Source organism: Lissotriton vulgaris, chromosome 11 (assembly GCF_964263255.1).
Source record: "Lissotriton vulgaris chromosome 11, aLisVul1.2, whole genome shotgun sequence".
Classification (NCBI taxonomy): domain Eukaryota; kingdom Metazoa; phylum Chordata; class Amphibia; order Caudata; family Salamandridae; genus Lissotriton; species Lissotriton vulgaris.
The window spans coordinates 77,770,529-77,794,726 of NC_141699.1; the positions used below are offsets into that span (position 1 = coordinate 77,770,529).

Genomic DNA, 24,198 nt, shown 5'->3' on the forward strand with positions numbered 1-24,198 from the left:
GAAGGACTGTGTTAGGATACTAAGAAATTAGGTTCCAACTGTAAATTGTTTTGTAATATAGTCACATTGAGATATCTATTAGGGCACAAAAATTGTATGTTGAACTATTTTTGTTGGCAAAGGGCCACAATTTATGTTTTTTTGTTATTTATATGTGTGTGTTTGAATGTAGGATGAATGGAGGATCCACAGTCTGGAGCGGATAAGTTGTAAATAGGTATAGTGAATATATGTTTTTGTAATTCAATTGTGTTTTATTGTATATTATTGTATATGCACAAAAAAGTGGTTCTGAGAAACGAAAAAACAAAAAGAAAGTGATTAGTGAAATAAATAAATTTAAAAACTAGTGACGTTATAGCAAATGGACCGTTATGTTTTGATTCATATAGGTGACAGAAAATTGTGAAAGTCAAGTCCAGTATTGGCATTTGTGTTGTTTATTACTCTGTTCTGTACACCACTCTACTGTGCGCTACACCGCTAATGTTTAGCCAAGCTGAACAGCAGCCACCCTGCTGTACAACCTGACTAAAAGACATTGGCAAAGCCAACAAATCTCGCATAGGTGAGAACTGTTGGCTCGGCCAAAGCTTGTTTTAGGAGGGTCTGGCCTCAGCTATTAGCTACGAGACTGTGCTGTAGCGCCTGTATGCTTTTTATTTTTAATTTAGTACTTCAATATAAAAACCCACCATCTTGGTGAGGTAAATTTGACATATCATAAAAATGATGTGTTTGTGCACATAATCCATGAATATGGCTGCCACCTTTGCAAAAGAAAAATACTGGTCATTTTTGCAGTTTTAAGACTCTGCATATGCCTGGTAATGACACTAAAATGTACTGATAATAAAATGGAATATATTCAATTGTAACATCACTTTTCTTTCTGTATTTACTTTATCTAATAGTTAGGGATCATTAACGCAGCTATTGAACAAATGGTGTTTACATTTATATTTGCTGTTGGAAGTATGTACAGATAAGGGTTAAAACTTAAGGATAGGAGGAACTCGCAGAGTTTCACTCCACAGAATTCTGCAGAGTTAAATTAAAACTGTGCAAGATTCTACGGAGTTCCGCGAACAGACGGAAATCGCACGCCGCACCGCACGTGCTGATTTTTAGTGCTGGGAGCTTGTTCGACGCTGCAACAGCGCGAATGACACCAGACGGCTCCCCATAGGGCACTGCTTCTTTGCTGACACTAGAGGAGATCTCCTACTAGATTGGGGGGGTCTCACCATGAACGGCCGCGACCACCCGCATTGAGGAATATCTTGCTGGGTGCCCTCCTAGAGCCTGAAAATCACGCTAAGGGGCGCTAATTTAGGCTCCCCAACTTACTATTGGTGAGCTGCGGGCAGGATAAAAACGTGTTAGGCAGAATTTGGCCGGAACGCAGCATTGAGTAGCAAACATTCTGCCAAATCCATCGGCAGAGCGGAATTTTTCACCCACACCTACTAAAAATACAGCTATAGGTGGTTTTGCGCATTTTTGTACCTGCTGGTGCCTGTAGAAAACCGGCCATGTGGCAACCCTATTTATGAAGCTGCTGCCAACTATTTCAATCTTTTTTATTTTTGCTGATGCTGTTTAGCATGCAGCAAGCATTGGCAAAGCCAAAGGATTGACCATCATTTCAATGGTAAGAACTATTGGATTTTCCAGTGCTTGTTTTTATAGTGTTTTCCCTTAAAATCTCCTTTCAGCCCAATATGAAAATAGCCGAATCGGGCACATTTATACAATACAATTCAGGTTTAAACACGTTTTATCTATGGCAACACAGACACAAGAGGCATGACATTTATATTAAAAAGGTGAGAGCACTTAAAAAAGAAAGTAAATCGTTCTATTGTCTGGTATTCCTTTAATTAAAAAGAAAATTAAACTTAAATACTTTATGAAATAATATCGTCCTCTGTGTTTATTTTTACCTGCACTGCATTCGCCCCAGTGTGAATTTAATTAGACCCAAACGCGTGACAATAATATTACATTGCTTGCTCAAATCTGAAATATTTATTACATAAAAATGAAACAGGAAGTGAGATTCCGCTCTGTCACCGGAATCCGTATTCTATACATCTCCGCGTCTGCCTTCACTCTGCACCGTTTGATGGCGGGGCCTGGGGGAGTGTTTAACTCAAAAGGGAGGTACAGAAAGGGGGAGGGGCAAGGAATGCATACCAATGAAACAGTTACTCCTTTATTTTTCATTGAAATTGACAAAGAGGAAACGTGCCTTTGTCAGTGTGGTCTCATTTTATACCTGCAGGTCAGTATTTAAAACCTTAATTGTAATATATTTTCTCATCCTTATGGCCTGATGAACCTTCACAATTCAGAGCACCTCCTAGAACCTATAAATAACAAACTAAATAAATAAATAAATATATAATTAAATAAATATATAGATCAATAAAATAACTTATTTGAGTTTTTTTTTTTTAAAGTCAAGGGTGGGCGTGGAGACTCCGCACGCTCCTCACCCTCTGGTGGTGAATTCACACAGGAATTTGAGTTGGACGGGAGTGTTGGGTTGTGATTAACAGTAAGTGTCATTGTTGAAAGAGGGCACACCAGCACTTCTCCGTGGGAGTTGAACACCTTAGCAGCGAGCACCTAAGCGTCTCAATCGACTATGTCACAAAATGGTGCGTTACTGGTTACCGACTCCTGAGCCTTTGTCTCTGCCACTAGAACAAAATCCACTTTGTGCCAAACGTGCTAGCTTGGCTCATGCATAAGTTTAGTGTCACCGGCTTTTGCCCAACCGCGGGAGAAGCAATCACAGAGTCCAGCGAATGTTGCCTCCAATGGCCGTATTCTAAATAGGCTCATGATGCCCAGAAACCATAGAGACACCCAGGCTGATTCCCAGATAGACACCGTGGGCCAATATACCACGCTGACAGCTCTGGTTTGACTGAAATCAATCAAACATGCTACAAAGACGGGTGTGTGGTTGTCTCCTTTAGGAAGTACATTATAAAGGCACGTTTTACGTCATCCTGCTGCCAAGTGCACACCAGTTATTATTACTTTATAAAGCTGAGTAAAGTAAGAGACGCCGGGGAGAGGATTTCGTCCATGGAGGCTGTAGAGGGCTAGAGTGAGTTTCCATCCTCTGATACTCCTGTGGTTGACTACCCTAACTCTCCCATATGTCCAAAGGGATGCTTTTTGGATGAATAGAACAACCAAACATTCCTGCTCACAGTGGCTCGTATGAAGGTCAGCTTGGTGGTCCACATATAGCCGCTGGGTGGTCCTTTTCTCCATACCATGCACCCAATGGGCCACCACAGGCAGGGAATGTGGCCCTGATCCCGTGTCCAACGACAAAGCATCCAGTGCTGTGGTCCTCGACAGTCAGTGCCGCGTAGGTTTGATCATGTTTCTGATCATCCACTTCTGTCCCGAGCACCTCTGCACCACCAGCCGAAGCCCGAAATTGGCGTCTTTGGACATCTCGACTTCCAGACACCTTCCAGTGTCCCTGCTCACAATCGGGCTATTCTGTATTCGATAAAACAACAAAAAAAACAGTATTAGAGAATTGTTGTAGCACCACAGGATATTTTGTTCTAGCACAGCATTGTCTAACGTTGGCCCACAAGGGCTGACTTCCATGGCATAATTTCTGAATACCCACATGAGATAAATTTTTCTATAATGGCTATGATACACAAAGGTATTTGTTCACCTAAACTGAGCCTAGATGCACATCAAAGGAATAGAGAATTCGGTCAAAATTTGGTAATAAAATCAGAATATTATATTTTTAATAGACAGTCCTAAAAAGTCCATCAAACACGTCTTGGCATGCATGAAAAATGATGCAATTAATACGCTCAAAGATGTATGGAAAATTGAACAATGTTTGAACATGAAAAAATGTCTAGGCCTCTGTAACATCACAAATGCAATTTTTGTCAGTGGAGTTCAACCTACCACTTACACATTAACAAAAGCCGCTGTGGATTTTTCAGACTCCACCTAGGAATTCATCATAAGTAGCCATCAAATGAGGCAATATAAAAGGATATCAAAAGAGAATTTAAGATCCGGAGACTGTGTGATAGGCGTGTAATCTATTAACTCATTTTGGTGGGCATCTTTGATAATCTAAGCATTATTAGAACTGAAATAGTGCCTGATACATGGAGCTGGAATGGTGTGATGCCTGGTCTAAATAATGTGACTTCAAATAAAAAGATGTTTGCCTTTAGGAGTTTAGTAATAACATGCAAATTGCCCTTTTGACACTGGAGTGTGGACTTCCCCCTTGAACATTGACAACTGGCTATCAGACATGAATAAGCTGGCAATGTGAGGGGATGCACCAAGTTTGAAGGTTTATGGTCACTCCTCCTGATAATGTATAAATACGTTGTTTTTGTGTTACAATGTAAGGACATATTAAATGTTTGGTGGAAGAGATTTTCTGCTAAAAGGGGGAGATATCTTGTCCTGTGCCACAGTCAGTAATGCACTTATAATACATGGGATTCTGTGATCCCTGTAAAAATGCCTGTCTCCAATTTCTTTATAATCGACAACTTGTGATGCACCCAATCGCTGATTATAATGAGAAGACAACAGAACACTGACTATTATTAGCTATTAAAGTAGCGTTTTCATGTCACTGTCTGCTGCCAGAGCTAGCAGCCAAGTTGAAAGGCAGGTCAGAGCCTAATTGAAGCAGCTGTTTAAAGCACTGAAAACAGAAAATTGCTTTTCTTTCATTTGCCCTATTTTAATAGCTTACAATGACAATGAGAGAAGATGTTTATTTTTTGAACTCCTTAGATAGAGAAAAGGTAGAATCTTTCTGCATGTTTCTATACATTTTGAGCCACTGCAGCTTTTATTTAATTTTTTTAAACTGACTTGTACTTTTAAAATTTCGTTGCAACAAATATCTAACAGGTCCTTGATGTGTTTAATTTTGCACTAGAGGTTTTAATTTTATTCTTCATGTTTGCTAATATGTTCATTTATTCCTATGAAAGAGCCACTCATCAAAGTTTTAAGTTGTTTGTTGGAAAAGTGAGGGTGTGATCATGTATTATATAGTACAAAGTACCTCCTGGTGTACATGATAAGGATTTTACAAGTCACCTCAGAGTTCCATAACCTTACAAAGGAACTCGGGCTTCAGCCTTGTTTCTCTATATGAATATAGAACTCTGTGACTCACAATATCTTTATAATGCACAGCAGGGTATAATTTATCCTATATATATATATAATACGGCGGACTGGACATCTTTCATGTTTGTGAAAGAATAGCCCAACCACCAAGCACTAAATAAGGTCCTTAATCTATTGAACTAAAAAGTATTGTTTACACAAAACATGCACAAATAACTCCATTTATAAATGTAATCCAGGGGTCTCTACCCTTTTCCATAATAAGAGCTACGTATGATGAATATAAATCACCCTGAGTTAATAACATTATTAATATTGTAATAATGACCGCATCAAATAAGATTACATTAGTGCACTCCGTGCATGATCACCAGCAGCGATCTAATTTGTGCATCAGGCAAGGTTGCCAGCAGGAAAGTGAACACATGCCTTTACATGGGTAATACAGAACAGCCATACCTGCAATGTACCTAGCACAAAGGCAATACTATTTTTAATATGTCTAACCAACACTTGATATTTTAAGCTGATATGTAATTGAGTATTGTGAAAAATTCTGCCATTTTTCTCAAAAAATCAACTTATGCGGTCTGTAAATACACACATTTTCCTCTTGAATACACACGCTCATATTTGGGACACAGATGACAATTCAACAACGCAGATGCGTTTAATGTAGTGTACTGAATGCACGTAGGAGGCTGCTAACAGGGAGCTGGACAGCTACCAGTAGCTCACAAGCCGCTTGTTGGAGAGGCCTGGCCTAAACTGATGTTTAGTGTTCTCAAAATTGTATTTACACTTATGAATGAATTTGACCACATTAATATTATCCCACTATGGTGTAATATTACGTGTGAGCAAATCTTCCAGGAGCACGTTATGGGAATTTCACGGCAGGCATGTTTGCCTGGGTTGGTGTGAACGCACACTAACTTGAATGTTTGTCGGCATCCACAAATGTTTGGTCGGCACATGAGCATCCTGGATTGGGATGGAGATCTCCTCCTGTCATTGGAAGGAGGACAGCAATACAGGGAATCTGGGAAATGAACACCCTCAAAATTAGGGTTAGGGGTTTAACCCTTTTCCTGCTGGCCCGATTCCCCTGCTGTGCTGGGGGAGGGGGGCGCGCACAGCGCTCCGGTGCTCATGACGAGCTCAGCTCGTCATGAGCCATTTCAATAGAACGTTCAGCATGGGAATTATACCCGCGTGTGAGCGTTCTAACGCCGTGACGAGCTCAGCTCGACATGAGCACACGAAAACCGTGGCTCATGACGAGCTGAGCCACGGGTTAAGAGAAGGGCTTTTCTATTAGAAGAAATATTTTCCATGTGGAAAATATTTTTGTGGCTCAATTACACATTCATAAAAATACAGTTGCTGCATTTATACACGTGAGGTGCTTTCACATACAAAAAAACAATCCAGCAAACATTTCAAGAACTGCTCGTGAGAACTTGCAACTGTTGCAAATGAGTCATAGGATCTGTGTGATTTCACTGGTGGTGGGAAATTAACTCTAGAGCAAGGTGAAAGTTATAGTAGCAAATTCAGGCTATCTGTTGTGAAATTGACCACTAAGTATCTAAATGGGAAGCAAATATGTAGTATGTGATCATCCTGAAAATCTATCATTGCTCCGGCCCCTTTTGCACCAACGGTGGCCAGTCGTGTTCTAGCTTCAAGGCACGTATTAGGTGAGCCTTCAGACAAATCATACTCAAAACAGACAAAAGCAAAATAGTGCCACAAACACTTGGGACCAAGGTGGCATGGGAAGTGTGGTCAATGTATCTGATAACTGGTATGGTTACACAACATGACAAGCCATGAGCAGAGCAGAAGGGATATCCGGGTGTGTAGGGACAAGCGCACCTAGGAAATAAAAGGAGGCAACCTCCTGTTCTGCATATCGCAGATGAGACCTCGTCTGGATTATTCTGTACACTTCTGGGGGTATTATCAAAAGTATCAAATCCAGTTCAAGAGGTTTAATCTATAGTTTGAGACTATCAGCCCTTTTTAATGTCTCTTCTGGAGAATTGAGCTCTTCTAAGGAGAATCATCTGGTACATTGAACCCTGTTCTGGAAACCAACCACTGAGTATTGTGTTCTGCTCAAGAGGCCTCATCAAGCATTCTGGAGGCTACCTCTGGAGGAAAATGTTAATTACAGACATATCCAAGGTGCTATGTCCCCTGATCCTATATCAAATTTAATTAAAATACAATGTTCCGGTGGTTACATCTAAGTTATTGCATCCAATTTTTGGGCCTTACGGCTAGAGTATTGTCTTATTCTGGGTGTCCCATTAAGAGAATTGCATACAGTTCTGGAGGCTACATGTGGAGTATGGTGTCCTCTTCTGTCCTAAATAGTTGCAGGACTGTATCTGATTATTGACACCATCTGTGAAGTAGTGTGGCTCACTGGTTACAGGCGGCAGACCCGAGAGCAGAGGACGGCCCGGGACCAGGGTTCGATTCCCGGCGCGGCAGGTTTCTGGACCAGGGTCAGCGGACTCGATAATTCTCTCGCCTCGGTGCCCACTCTGATCAGCAATCACACTCGGCAACTCTGGGCATTTGCTTGCCTCATCTTCACTAACGGCCCCACCAGACCGCCGGGGATGCTTGGTCTCACCCTGGAGATACCCATTAAGGGACCATCTCTCAGGGAAGCCAGGAAGGGTTTCGCAGCAGTCGAAGCGCCTTGGGACCCTACGGGTAAGTAGTGCGCTATATAAATGCCAATACAATACATACATCTTTAGACTGTCTGTCTAGAGTATTGTATGGAGTTCTGGTGCTTATTTGGAAATGTGTTTCTGTTCTGAAGACCACATCTAGAGTATTGCGTTTAGTTCTGGAAGCCGCACCTCCAGGTATGACAGAGTGATAGACTAGAGATAGCCTTGTAGTGGAGAAAATCTGGAGATGCCAGTAGAAATGGATATGACTTCAGTAGACACATGAGCATATTTGAGCAAATTCTGTTTGAGCATAAACATCTTTTTTTTCTTTAAAGTATTTTTTATTGGCATTTTAATCTCATCAACATGACGTCATATCACTTCTTAAAAAGAAAAAAGTGTGAGAATTAGAATTTCCAATGACAGGCCTTTACATTGCTAATAGTTTGTATCATTATATGGCACGATAAATAGCCCCTTGCTTTTACAGAGGGGGATGAATGCAAACTTCACATCAATCTAATGAATGCATAATCAAGTAAAATTGAGATGGCAGATATATAACAGGGAATTTAAAACAAAAAAAGGAAATGAAAACATTTGCAATATTTCCCACAAACCAGAATGCGGTGGAACAGATAGACATTGCACAGTGGGTGAAAAGCAATCAGCATCTAATCGCCATCCCAGTACTGCCGTGAATGGGGATGGCGGTGGAATGGTTCCCTCTTTGTGGCATAGCGAGTGTCTCACATATCTCATAGATTACCCTTCATGAAATAGGCCTGGCAAATTCATGCTCACTCAGCTTCTTATCTGCAGGTATGTAACTCTTAGGGCATTGTAGGTGGGTCCTAGATCTTCTCAATAACGTTCCCATTACTTAGTCTACCAGTTTCCTGTTTATATCATTTTGAAATGGGTCACTACTTTCCTCAAGATCTACCGTCTGCTCAATCGCCGGGTGTTTCCAGGCCACCACTACTTCTTCCAAAGATCTGCTGTAGGGCGTGTACCAACCCACATGGCCTCCTCTCTAGCCAACGCTATCGCCCATTGGGTAACATCCTCCCTCCAAGTTTGGATCCAAGGGCCTCCAGTTGACTTCCAGGTCATAGCAATCCGTCTTTTTGCCAGCACTAAGGCCAAGTAAATAAATCATCAACCCCCTTTTGGGGAGTCGGTTTCGGGAACAGGCCCAAGATGCACGCCTCCAGAGTGCATGGGGCAGAACGGCCAAACGTCATCTCCAGGGCCATTACTACTGCAGTCCAATAAGATCGTATTGTGGGGCAATGCCATATCAAGTGGGCAAAATCAACGTCTAAGGGACCACACTGGGGGGAGGAGCATGGCTTGCCACCGAGTATACGACTTGGAGTTTATGCAGGGTCATGTGTATAAAATTGAACTGGGTGTATTCAGCCTGGTATTTCTGGAATTCTTTCTGGGAGAGGTTAAAATGTTTTGCCATTCTGAGTCTAATAGTGCCCATTCCAAAACTCTTTCCAATCTGCACCTTAGAGCCAGGAAGGGAAGACATGCCATTGTTGCTATGGAGCGATAAAACCAGGTCACCAGGTGTCTTTGAGCATAAACATCTTAAAGATATTTGGATATCTCCAGATTTGACCCAAAGCAAGTATTTGTGAATGGAGGTACAAGGGAGCATGTCTGGTGTCACTATGTCATGCTTGTAGCATCTTCCAATCCAAGTTGCACCAGAGGACATCTTTTTGAATCTGGCTCACAGCAAGCAACGGTATACCCATAAAATTGTTTCTTTATATAATCTCGAACACATAAACTTTAGATCAGAAACCATGATTGATGTAGACATTTTTGCAGTTTTTTTCATTTACTTGTAGACATCAAATTGGCAACTAATTACTTGTGCTTCTAAATACTGCAGGTTTGTACATTTAAGAGTATGTTAAATCAGAGTCCTCAGATGTTCTGAATACATGATATCAGACCAGATCTTGGTCTTATCACCTCTCCAGCCTTGGCACAGGAATGGTGGCGGACAATCTGCTGCTTCTCCTATACCCTAGTTGTATGACAGAATATTGAGCACAAACATATTGTGTTACAAAAATATTGTAACCAGAATATTGGCTACCAAATCAAAGTGTAGGCAAGTACATACAGGTAAGCATACATTTACTGTTCTAAACTTTACAACTATGCACCATGAAGTGTAGTAAAAGAATACTCGCAGGGCCTGATTCACAGAACTAACTTAAGACAAAATCCTAAACTTACTACTTTTGGTATTCACAGAAGTTAGGATTTTGTCTTAAGTTTGTCTGAAGACAGACTTAAGACAGAGTTAAGACAGACTTAAGTTAGGATTTTGTCTTAAGTCTGTCTTAAGTCTGTCTTAAGACAAACTTAAGACAAAATCCTAACTTCTGTGAATACCAAAAGTAGTAAGTTTAGGATTTTGTCTTAAGTTAGTTCTGTGAATCGGGCCCATTCTTGTCTACACTGTTTTTGTAGCCCATTTTCCTGCTATGACAGTTTTGTTGCATGATGTTAAGAATCCAAATTCTTACAGTATGCCAACACCCCGTTACCTGAGTGAAATCCCAAAGCCTTTGGGTAGGTCTTAAGACGTCCTCACACTTTTTTAGTGTTGGGGTCCTTCCTTTCCCTTCATCGACGAGGCATTTAGTGTCTGGAAGGAAGGCTGTTGATCCCAGGGGGCCTAACTGCAGGAGGCCTTCCGAGCTGTAGCGAACAAGCTGGGGAGAAAGAAGCAGAATGGGTTAAGACTCCATGGATCCCAAAACAAAGAGTCTGCAGGATGAAGACTACTCAGACGTGGCTTTTGGAAAACAAAATACCTAGGGCCTCATTTATGAGCCCTCGCGTCACTTTTACGCCGCGGTGCGTCACTTTTTGTGACGCACCATCAGCGTAAAAAATGTGCTTTGTTGCACCATATTTACAAAGTGACGCATCTAGGTAGATGCGTCACTTTGTAAACCCCTGTCCTACATTATACCTACGCCAGGTATATTGCATGCAAGGGGGGCGTTCTGACGCAAGAAAGGGTCATAGAAGTGACGCAGTGAAATCTATAAGATTTCACTGCGCCACTTCTAGGACACAAATGCGTCAATTTCTTACGCCTGCCTCACAGCAGGCGTAAGACTGATGCAGGCCCTGATGCAGGCCCTTTTCACATGGGGCTTGCCCCATGTGAAAGGACACATTGCTGGAGTTGCGTCACTTTTGTGACGCACTCCAGCAATGCGTCTCCTTATGCCATGATGCATCATACTGTAAATATGATGCATCATTGGAGTCTCAAGGAGAGTGCAGTGAAAAGTGACGCATCGCTGTTTTTACGCAGCGATGCGTCACTTTTCATAAATGAGGCCCCTAGAGTGTATACATTTGGGGAAGGGGCATATTTACCCTTCTAACTCCAGTTTAACACACATTGGGGGAAAGTGTTTACATGAGTGAGTGTTTTATTCTTTTAACTCCAATCTAGCAAACATTTGAGAAAATGCAAATATTGGGGGCTGGGGCATGGAGGACAACTTTACTATTCTAACTCTAGTCTAACAAACATTTGGGTGGAAGGTCAGATGTACATATTAGCTTCAGTCTAACAAACATAGGGGAAAGTAGATATTTTGAGGTGGTCAGATTCACTATTCTAACTCCAATCTAAAAAGCACTTGGGAAGGTGTTTACATGAGTGGGGGCAGATTTATGATACTAAACCCAATCCAACCAACAGTTGGAAAAGAGCACGCATTTGAGGAGGCCGTTTTAATACACCTTATATTATAAGTATGGGCCTGATTAGGATGGTGGGCGGACTCCCATCTGCCCGCCACGCTAACGGAGATCGGGACCGCCCGACATAGTGTTGGGGGTCCCACAGGTCGATTTACATTGCGACTGCCATGGGGCTGCTGGCTACAGCACCCGCCACAATGGAAAAAAGGGATGTGAACACATGTGCATGTCACTTGGTACAGGGATCTGTTGGGGGGCACCTAAAGAAAAGGGCCCGGGGTGAAAGGGGGGCCCACTCCAGGCACACAATGTCCACCCCCAGCCTTTCCATGGTGGGTGAACCGCCATGGATAGGCTGGCAGGAGGGACCATCCCAATCCCTACGACGGTGCTTGCCAGGCACCGCCAACATTATAAGGACACTACCCCTCTGCCAGCCATCCCAATGAGGCGGGCGGAAAACTGCTTAGGATGGTGGGGAGACCGCCACCGACAGCCTGTAGGTGGCAGTCTCTCCGCCATCCTAATCAGCCCCTATAAATTTAAAATTGTATCAATATAAAAATCTAAACATTTAAAAAACTACATTTCAAATACAATTATGCAACATTTAAAAATAATTAAAATACATTTTAAAAACTTAAATTATATCTGAAGTTTTTAAAGGAAGTGTTCAAACTAGTAAATAATGATTTAAAAATGCAATATTCCTCAACCTACAACCTAAAAACACAAACGAATAAACACAAGCATCCTATGATTATGGAAGTTTGTTCGAAAATCAAAACATCTGTTTACAATTTACAGATTTTATGTATCATATTTTTACATTAACTAAAAAGTATTACTTTTTTTAGAAAACACACAACCAGCTCATTCCCCCAATATGCCCACATGCCATTTTAACTATTTCATACATAACATTTAGAGAAAATAATCATATAGTCACATACTTCAATTTCCCCCAAAAAAGGTAAATAGAGATTTGGTGATTTCTAATTAATATATTTTATACATAAGTCAGAATCAGAATCAGAAAAAGCTTTACTCGATTTTAGTCATATAAAATCACAAAAGCAGACATAACAGAAAAAAAAACAATTTAGACAATATTAAGTCTCGATGTAAACATATATCCTAAAAATTAATTTTTCATAAAATTTAAAAAGTACACAAAGCTCAAAAAGTTAAAAGGGGAGATTATTATGCAAAATTTGTATACCAAATAATTCAGTCCCACATATTTTTGATTAGTTCCAGCTCTCAACAGGGGTTAAACATTTACACTTTTTCTGGCTCTGAGTACACTTTATTTAAAACGGTCATAGCTCCGATACAACAATTACTCATTTTGCCTGGTAGATCCTAAGGAGTATCTCAGGGGGCCTTTTCCCCAACTTTTTTGAAAAATTGGCCACTGCAGCAGTCGACTTCATAAAAAGAAGACTCCTACTTATGACGGCCTCGCACCAAGAACCAGTGCAATTAAATAAAATACCTAAATACGTGAACATTTTAGTGAATTCTAGCCTACTTCCCCCAAGGGGTAGGCTCCTACCTTTCTATCTCCCTTTCCCACAAGTTATGGCATATGTTTTTTAGCGTTCAGTTTTAGGCCCAAATTGTCCATAAAAATGGTATAAGAAGTGAGGGCTTTTTGTAGGCCCATCAGAGTGCGGGCCATCTGTACTGCGTCGTTTGCGTAGAGCTGGGAGACTATTGGGCATTTGTTAATATACGGCGGGCCCCTCGCCTTTTCAACCAATTCTTGTTCCAAGGTGTTTGTATAAAGGGTAAACAAGAATGGCACTAGGACACAGCCCTGTCTAACCCCCTCTCTACTTTAAATGACGCAGTACATTTTCCTTTGGTTCCATATCGAACCTTAGCGGTCGCTCCGCTATACAATTGTCGCAGAAACTGAACCAGTAGTGGATCCACCTTCAATTCGACCAGAATGTCCCATAATTTACTGTGTATAACACAGTCAAAAGTGGCTGTGAGGTCTACGAAAGTCAAATCAAATTGCCCTACTTTGGCCTAGGTATAGTTTTCTATTAAAATGCTAAGATTAAGATCCTGCTCCGTAGTTCCCAGCCCATGCCTGGAACCATAATGCACATCCGTTAAAATATTAGTTGCCTCTGCCCAAGTTTGAAGTCGGTTTAAAACAATCCTTCCCGCTATCTTCATCAGAGAGTCTAATAAAGATATTGGGCGGTAACAAGCAGGATTTTCCCCGATCCCCCTTCTTAAAAATGGGTATGATTATTGACTCAGACCACATCTTTAAACAAATCGATTGGCACCCCGTCTGGACTGGGGGCCTTTCCACTCTTACTGGCAATTATAGCCCCAATGACCTCCTCATGTGTAAATTGGAGATTGATAGATGACAAAGCATGGGAACTGTTTCCCTATCAGTGTCTTTCTGTGAATTATAGACATCAGAGAAAAAATCAACCCATTTCTTCTCATCTATTGCAGCCTCTACCAACGGGTTGTTAGACTTACTAAAGAATGGTGCATTCACAGCCCCACAGAAAGAGGCACTATCTTTACTCAGGGAGCCTTCATGAAAGTTAACCCATGCATTCTCTAACTCCTTTCTTTGTATTCTCCGTGCTTGATTGTATACCTTCCTGCTCTCTCTAATTTCCTCCTAGTCCCTCACTGTTTCATGAAGAGCCACCTTTAGCTTCATTTAAGCTCTAGTACAGTTGGTATCAAACCAGCCCTGACTACAAGTACATGTACCCTTACTTTCTACCCTAAGCAGATTTTGAATATCTGATGTTATTTGAGAAAATGCTACTAATGTATCTTCATGTGGGTTAGTTTCCTCCAAACATGTTAAGATTGGATTATAGACCTTGGTTACAGCTTGTTTTTTTAACTCCTCTAGGTTAGAGTTAGACCATCGCAAGGAGTATCCATTTAATTTTCCCAGTGATATATTCTGAGTCCAAGCTATTTGGTGATTGTTTTGTTGCTCTAACATAGTTGGAAATGTAATACTTATGCTTAATGGTAAATGATCACTTAATACGTTTTAATTAATGTTATAGTTTGAAACATGGGTAGCATAACAATTAGGGCAGATTATAAAATATATTGTTGATTCTAGTTCCCTACCAATAAAAGTATGCTCGAAGTCCACTCTAGGAGAACACAGACAGTTAGCAAAACCAAGATCATGTGAGAATAAAATCTCATTTAGTAAGTCCCCCCAGTAAGAATGCAAAAAATGAATCAGAGGGTCATTATCTTCTAATGTTAGTCCACATTTGCCCGCCCCACCTAGAGGACATAAACCTATATTAAAATCACCTCCCCAGATGCTAATCACATCACGGTCCCTAACTTCCTTTATCTTCACCATATCTTGATTAAGCATCTTCAAGATTACCCCGAGTTGCTCTTTTGGTGCATTATTGTAGAAGTTAATCAAAACCAAAGTACATTTGAAATCTATGTGAATCAGGACTATTTGATAATAAACTTCAGATTTTATAATTTCAATCCTAAGTACTTTAACCAAAACATAAATACAAATTCCTCCCTTAGGTCTTCAATGGGAATGGACTGCTGGAATATGATATGTCTTAAATCCATTTATATGAATGTCATCTACCGCCCAAGTTTCTTGTACACACAAAATGTTACATTTCTCGATAAAATCCACCCAGACAGAATTATTGTTTATTACGCAAATCTGCGATATTCCCAAAAAGTATTCTCAAAGAGACGCTCTTAGATAATGCTGGACCCGGGACAGATTCGGTCTGGCTCATTGGTTCTAACATAGCCTGTGCAGCTCTACTAAGTTTACTTTCCCCACCAGTGTACCACTAGTTGTACATCTTGACCCAGAAACTTGATGACCACTACAGTGAGGTACCCTCTGTTCGATAATTGTACAATAACCTGCTCAATCAAGTAGGGGTCACAGGTAATCTGTGTATTTACTCCTCTTTTAGCACACTCTGCTTTGATTTATTAGGTAGTCTATCAATCTCGTCCAATGTTTGAAAAGGCGCAAATCTCTTCGAGACCTCTAGACTATAAGTTGGGTAATCAAACCCCTGTGTAAATCAATAATTTTCAATTTGACTTGTCCTGTGCTTGGGCTGATAAAAAAAGCCCAGCGGTAGAACATTAATACCAGTGTGGGATATATTTTTGTCCCAGGCTCTACTTAGAATTAGGATGGGGTTCCAAATGTAAGGACGACACAGTCTCCTTGGAAGGTTTTCCTGCAGTTTCCGACCCACCCGATTCTCATAACCATCATAAATTCTTTAAACATAACATTGGCCAATCCTATCCTACTCCCCAGCCAATGTAAAGCTTTGTTCCGTAACAAGACCGAGGATTCGTTTTCACCTGGGCACGGAGGAGGAACGTTAGCCAAAATTACAATGAATGGTGTGGTGGCTGGAGGTAGATTTAAATTTTGAGGGCCAGCTGTGCTTTCCATGTATATATAACTTAATTAATTGAATTATTATGTATTCTTGTTTAATGACTACCCATGCAATCCACTAATAAATCTAACATCCCCGCAAAAAAGAACATCATTGTAAAATTAGGAAAAACACAAACAAATATTCAGAAATATCAAATGTTATACATTTAAAATATTAAGAAATTGAAATAATCAATATACACTTTAAAAAACTCACTAACAACTTAACCGCAAAACTCCTCAAAACACATACAAAATAATAAAACTATTTTCTAAAGCAATATACAGTTTTATATTTTAAAATTAATTAAACAAATAAAAGAACATTTCAAATTAAACAATGTGCATAGTACACAGCTAATTCTTTAACTCCATCTATAAATATCTTTTTTATAAACTACAACCCACCCAAAAAATTCCACATCCTGACCTGAAATTCACATTTATTAAATGTATTAAGAATGTAAAAATAAAAATATTAATTAAAACATAATAAATAATTAACACTGTAGATGTTATTCTAAACAGCTAACCACACAATCCCCAAATTAATCTAATTGTGAAGAAACAATAATACATTACTACAAGATTTTTGAATATGTTACAAATGCATTTCACAAAAACCTATGTAATAAAAAACATAATAGAATAAATTTAAAAAAATATATTCTACTAAACAATACTATTAAATGATTGATATTTGTACCCACAACATTTTTGTAGACACTGTATTTTGACTGTGATATTATGGTCAGATGCTATTTTAGAGTCAATTCTTAGGTGGATTACTCTCTCTCTTTTTCCTCTCACTCTCTCTCCTCACTCCCCTCCAGTACCCATAGCTCAATTTACTTGTCAGCTGCATCTAACACAAGGACAGACCCAATCACACCACTGATAACAAATCTTCACAAACAATATAGACTCCGGACAGCTATGGAAACTTTGGGACCATTTGGAAAGTCAGCCCAGATAATAAAGACTCTGCTTGTCAATAACATAACATCCGTTTCTGATGTCTCATGATAATTCACTTCTCTTCACTTGATTCTTCAAACAGGAGGCGGGAATTTAGCGGTTGCGGCCTGTCAAGTAATGAAATGCACTTAGTTTGACTTAAGTTGGGGGCCATTGAAGGAATCATTGACAACTACATTCACTGACCTCATGAATGCATAATTAATTACCACAGCTGGATAAATATGTGCTGTGGTTTTCCTTGTACTCTCCTGTGGTCAGACTAATGTACAGACAGACTGTCCTGAAGATTGAACATTCCTACCTCCCTTGAGTCTCTTATTTCAGATTTCTTAGACACTGGGCGTGGGGAAGCAGAATAATGGTACACGGCTGTGAGGCTGATCCCTGGTTAGGTTGTCAGCTGTAGGAACTGCAGGTTTGGCTCCTGCACCAGCCATGAATTGGGAACATAACTCCTGTTGACTGACTACCTTCATCTGAAAAAATAGGGACCACTAAGAAACACAATAACTCTGGTCTTAGGCACTGTATGAAAACCTGGGTGTTTACATTTACATATCAAGGTGACAGAACCATGCAGCAAGTGGGCAGAATGAAAGGGCTAAGCAGGCATGACCAGTCATAAAAGTCTATGTTAGACATTTATTTACAAGCCTCTTGCACTACTTTTGTGTAATTTTTAATATGGGAAAAGTGACGTACGGGTGGTGCAAGGGGCTTGTAAATCTGCCCCTAAGTTTCAGATCTTGTAATGGAGGATATTACACTAAAAGTGCATGTTTTCACAGTTCCAAAGTAGGGAAGCTCAGAATTTGTTCAGTTTGCATGCACAATATGTCCCAACTGAAAATCGTGCAGAGAAACACCCAGGGGTGCCGTAATCACCACAAAACTCAGAACCGTGATTTAGAAGTAAACAGCAATTTGTGTTTGAATCAGGAATTGCAGTGGATTCAGAGAGAGAATCCTAGTCGGTGGTAGGTTTATTATAAAATACATCTCTACAGAGCCCTTGCCTTTGAAATATGTCTAGAGCTCTGTGCAGAGGCATTTTAAGGCATGGGCATAGTGGGCTTTAGCCCAGGGCCCCAGCCTTTCAGGGGGTCCCTGATAGAGCCAGCTATATTCTGCAGAGAGTCTTGCCCTGATGATCTTGAATAATTCTTAAACAGATTGTTTTGAATACCATTATTCCCTTAATTTATGCTTAATGCAGGTGATGTGCGAGAGTCTATTACAGACATCCGGCAGAGAAAAGTTTCATGCAGCATCCATTAAAAAAAGTTTCTCTTAGATCAAAGCAGAACCTCCCATATGAGAGATGGGAGAGTGTCACGGAGAATATTTACAGTAATATTAGTGAGCTGCTGCTGTGTTACAATATTGAAAACACATATCACTATCCCTGAATATTAGATGTAAACACATTTAGAATTGTGCCTGTGCCCTGTCAGTGACCTGGGCAAAGAGAGCATGAAAGAGCTGATACTGGATCATAAATTCACAACTGTCCCTAACGGGGCTCCCCCAAATACCTTTGGCCCAGGGCCCCCAAAATCCTTAGGATGTCCCATGCAGCATGGCTGCAAACAATAATGTCTTTATGGAAAAGCGTGATGCTGTTCATAGTGTGTGAAGTGCTGCCTGCAGTTACAGATTACGTCTGAGGAATTCAAGATTGCAATTGAGTACAAATACTTCAAAAAAGCCTGGTCAAAGAAGAAAGAAATTGGCAAAGCCAGCAGGGCACACCTTTACAATGAGAATGCCAAGGAAATGGCTTTGGTTGTTCTTGTTTGTAAAGCATTGTTCAATGAAACAAAATATATCATAATTTGGAGTAAAAGCAAACACATATCTTAAGGTATCTGAAAACTGCAGCATAAAAGCAAGAGTCCTTCAAGACACTATAATCTCTCCTCTCCTTTTCAACATTGACCTGAAATTTTTACCAGAACTCATCAATGTTTTTTAATTCAGCTATTATAACTACACAGACATGCACATATACTTCTGAAATTGGAAAGCCCCAAGAACATTGGAACCTCAAAAATCTTCAGTTGCCTCAGGACTGTTGACCAGTGGATGACATCGAGCCACGTCAAAAGGAACGCCTCCAAAATTGAAATACTCATATGCAGTGGCTGGAAAAGTCATGACCTTCTCTGCTCCTGGCCTGACAATCTAGGACCACCGCCAAACATATCCAAGGAGGTAAGACACCTTGTAGTTACTGTGGACTCCAAGCTCTCCGTGAATGCACAAGCTATCCAGATCAACCTTTCTTACCATGAAAACGCTGTGACACATCTAGAAGTCGCCCACAAGGTCCAAGCAACAATCTGTCTTTTTCTATCAACACTAGATTAGTCTAATGGTCTGTATCTCAGTGCACTTTCATCAACCATGAGAAGATTACATATAATTCAGAACCTTGCTGTCACACTACTCCTACATGTAATTCTACAAGCCCACATCTCCCCCACCTTAAGAGCGCTCCGCTGCTTACCAGTTGTAAAAGGTCCTCTTGCAAGCTGCTTTGTATCACCCACAAGGCAACAAATGGCAAAGGACAACTTTTCATCAGAAGGAAAGTGACAAAATACATCTAAGAAAGAACCCTGTGCTCTGGACTGGCACCCTGTATCAAAATCCCAGCATAGAAGGAAAGAAAATCATGGGCGGCACATCTTCCTCTGTGCAAGTGGCTAAACGGGGGGACATCTTTTGTCAGACCTTCCTTGACGCCGGGGGTTACCATTGCTGCCGCCACTGGTGCCGCTGGGTCCCTGATGCTGACAGCTCCTCCCGCCGCCGGTGCTCATCACCTGCACGGCCGCTGTGGGGAGGAACTGCAGCTCCCAGCAGGCATTGCGAGCCGACACCCTGCCCAGCCACTTCCCGTCACCACGAGCCCGGAGGCGCTGTAAAAGGAGGAGGCTCTCACTGGAGAGCGGGCGACATCTTTTGTCAGACCTTCCTTGACGCCGGGGGGTTACCGTTGCTGCCGCCACTGGTGCCGCAGGGTCCCTGACGCTGACAGCTCCTCCCGCCGCCGGTGCTCATCACCTGCACGGCCGCTGTGGGGAGGAACTGCAGCTCCCAGCAGGCATTGCGAGCCGACGCCCAGCCCAGCCGCTTCCCGTCACCACGCGCCCGGAGGCGCTGTAAAAGGAGGAGGCTCTGACTGGAGAGCGGGGGACATCTTTTGTCAGACCTTTCTTGACGCCGGGGGGTTACCGTTGCTGCCGCCACTGGTGCCCTGACGCTGACAGCTCCTCCCGCCGCCGGTGCTCATCACCTGCACGGCCGCTGTGGGGAGGAACTGCAGCTCCCAGCAGGCATTGCGAGCCGACGCGCAGCCCAGCCGCTTCCCGTCACCACGCGCCCGGAGGCGCTGTAAAAGGAGGAGGCTCTCACTGGAGAGCGGGGGACATCTTTTGTCAAACCTTCCTTGACGCCGGGTGGTTACCGTTGCTGCCGCCACTGGTGACGCTGGGTCTCTGACGCTGACAGCTCCTCCCGCCCCCGGTGCTCATCACCTGCACGGCCGCTGTGGGGAGGAACTGCAGCTCCCAGCAGGCATTGCGAGCCGACGGCCAGCCCAGCCGCTCCCCGTCACCACGCGCCCGGGGGCGCTGTAAAAGGAGGAGGCTCTCTCCGCATCGCGGACGCGCGCGGATGCTACCGGGTGGAGCCCGGGCAGAGGGCGGGCCGTCTGTGGCCGTCCGGGGCAGGAGGAGGCCGGGACGGGCCACGGATCCTGCACCATCCTCGCTGGACCATACAAACTGTGAGCTCCCTCCCTTGTAAACTGTTTTGACTGTATCTAAGCTCTTTCGGACAAACCTGTGAACATTTTAACGTGGGTCACTATAACTAGGGGCAATGTCTAAATCGAGGGCTGTAAAAATTCCCCCCGAGACTAGGACAATGGATAACTATCTAGTCAAGGTAGTTAACAAAATTAATAAAGAAAGGCGATTGTCTTTAAACCGGCTAAGCCCACAGGCTCTACCAACAAGCCCTAAATCCCCTGTAGCTGCTTCTGGGTCGGGGCTTAGCCTCAATCCAGACTCACTTGGTGGCAGCTTTATTGATGTTCCTCTAGCAGAAAAGGAGCTAGACCGGGAAGATTCACCAGATATAAGACCCTGTACGCCACCGACCATTTTGCCTAGGTCCACAGCTACCTCAGCTACCTCATCCACGGAGCAGACACCAGTACGTAGGGTTGCGAGGCCGGTGAGGGCTTGCAGAAAGACACAGGCAAAAAGGGGAGGGGGCAGAAAAGCAAAGCCTGCAAGGAGCATACCGACAACCTCAGGGGGCTTGCCAGAAAGTATAAATAATGGTAGTAACAATGATACACCTATGCTCCCCACCTACATAGAGTTGCTGGCGGGTATCATTGAGGCAAAACTGGAACTCATAATTAAACCCTTGGTAGCAAAATTAGACGAGGTCACGCTGGAGGTTGCAAGACTTGGAGAAACTTTAAACTCTCACATAACACAGACTAAAACACAAAGGATCCTAAAGGAACCTAATAATAATGTGGGAGTTGAAGGCAGTAGCAGTAACAAGGGGGGCAAGGGAGGAAAGGTAACATCAACCATTAAACCTGCACCCATACCCCAAACAAACCTGCGTGCCACCCCTACACCACCCCACCCACCCCAACCACTAGTACTAGCGAACCAGCCTTCAACATCGAATTCTGGCAGTCAAAATATTAACACGGGGGGGGGAATAGAGGTGGAAGAAACGCCCCCAAGAAAAGAGCTGTAGCTAACTTACCCCCTGAGTGTGTCCCATACACAGTAGTTTTAACAAATGTCCCGGAAGTGGATTCACAGCTTATAGATTCTAGGCTAGAAACCCATGAAGCATTAAAAAACAAATCATTGGTGTGGCTAGAAACCCATGAAGCATTAAAAAACAAATCATTGGCGTGGCTAGGAAAGAACTGTGGTTACCCACTTGCCTTTGCCAACGACATAATATCAACAGAGCGAGTTAGTTGGGTAGGAAATTCCAGGAAGACTACTAGCGGGGACTGCATTATTGTGACCTTTAAGCACCTGCAACATATGGCGACAGTCCTCCTCAGGGCAGCCTCTCTACCAATAGGGGTTAATAATGTATGTGCACGGCCACTTGGGTTCTTCTATAACCATCTTACCAAAAGCAGGACCCCCCAACCGGCCCAGTCCAATAACCCTGTTTTTTGTTATGGGAGTGGACCCCCTTGTTATATGGAAAGAAGTTATCAACATGCAAGCAGGCAGGACCGATACTGCCAACGTATGGATAGACAGCATAACCCATTTGTGCAACCCTTACAATTGTCCAATCGATACACCCCCCTATCCTCAATGGAGGAAAATGATTGACTCTTACCCAAACATAGTACCAATGTTGAATCTCTAGTTCCTGCACTTAGAATAGCCACATGGAATATAGCAGGAATTAAGGCAAAATTGGGAAATGAAGCATGGATTGACACAATAAGAATGTTTGACATTATTGCATTCCAAGAGACCTGGGATCCATGTGATAGTTTTTCCTTGGATGGATATAGCCATTTTGGTATCCCGGCTGTAACTAGTGTCGTAGGTAGAGCCAAGGGTGGCTTGTTAAGTCTTTTTAAAGTTGACATAAAGGGATCTTTAAGGCAATTTGATTCGGGTTCTGAGAATTGTCTTATTGTTGAATTATCTCTACCGGAACATCCTAAGTTTTTATTCATATACTTTTATAATTCCAACGCAATTGACTGTACTTTGCAATCCCTGGATAAGTTGGAAATGTTTTTTGTCAGTTTACAGTGAAAATGTAAATACCTTTGAAATCATATTCCTGGGGGACCTTAATATCCACCCATGCAACATGTTGTGTGTGAGTAATGAAGAAGATGGCCCACCATACTGTTCGACCATCCACCTTGAACATTCCAAGCAGGGGGAGTATTTAGAAAATTTCTTAGCTAGATGGAACTTATATGAGTCAGGATGTGGGGAGGGTGGCGACAGGGTCCCTACTTTTAAGGGAACAGACAACGGCACCATTATTGATTACATCTTTATAACTTCATTTTTATTGAGCAAGGTTTTAATGTATAAAACTGTGGTATCTGTTTTTAGCGATCATAATCCGGTAATCATGGAACTAGCAATTACTGATTTATTTTCTATCAGAAATGGCCCACATAAGGGCAGGTCAAATATCAGAGTTAAAGACCAAGGGCGCAGGTTGAAATGGGACAGAGTAGTCCCCGAAACCTTTTTACAAGAGGTACTGTCCGAAGCTGAGGTTGAAGTGGGCGTGTGTTTATCTAGCGGGCCCAAAATAGTGAAGTGGTACTTGCCTTTGGTAGCATCTGTGGTAAGATCGATTTAAAGCTGACCGTCGGTATTAAGCCAAAGACCTCTTCAATTAAAAGATGGTTTAATAAAAGATGCTCCAAAGCACATGGTGATCTACTTAGCGCCTTGAAGGCAATGCCAAATGATCCTGTACTTATCACGAACCTTAGAGCTCAGTATAAAAAAGCCATAGTTGACAGGAAAAAAGAATTGAGAGAGGAAGCCTGGTCCCAGCTACTTGATCCAGTCACCATAAAAAATAGTGGATAATTCTGGAAGATTGTTAATCAGCCTTTATTCTCAGGCGAGGAGAACTCCCCACTTGAGACTAACATACCAGATGAGGGTTGGATAAAGCATTTCAGTCAAATCTATTCTGATCTTAGTGGTGGAGTTGTTGGGGGACCTGTTGTCCGTATTGCTGAGTGTCAGTCAGTGACCTTTGAGCCAGCAGAGGTGGAAAAACCTATAGATCTGACCCTAAAAAAACAAGGCGCCAGGACCCGATGGCGTCCCTGCCGATGTTTTTAAATGCGCTCCCAAATTTTGGGCTAAATTACTTTGTAAGGTTTTTAACACCCTAAGCCATGACAACATTCCAAAATCGTGGAAAACATCAATCATTATTCCTGAGTTTAAAAAGGGAATTAGGCAGGATCCCGCCTGCTATAGACCTATCTCATTAATTGACTCCTCAGTCAAAATACTAGGACGGGTCATTTTAGCTAAATTAAATGAGTGGGCAAATGATAGA

At 42.1% G+C, this 24,198-nt stretch overlaps 1 protein-coding gene across 1 annotated transcript in view; it reads right to left on the reverse strand.

Moving 5' to 3' along the window:
• Nucleotides 1-1,855: 1,855 nt before the first annotated feature.
• GALNT9 (polypeptide N-acetylgalactosaminyltransferase 9) overlaps nt 1,856-24,198 on the reverse strand; it is a 739,748-nt gene continuing 717,405 nt past the window's right edge. Inside the window, exons 10-11 of the mRNA XM_086944705.1 lie at nt 10,448-10,615; nt 1,856-3,531 (exon numbers count right to left, since the gene is read on the reverse strand). Of these exons, the coding sequence (XP_086800831.1) occupies nt 3,385-3,531; nt 10,448-10,615 (315 nt within the window). The 3' untranslated portion in view covers nt 1,856-3,384. The remainder of the gene's footprint in view (nt 3,532-10,447; nt 10,616-24,198) is intronic.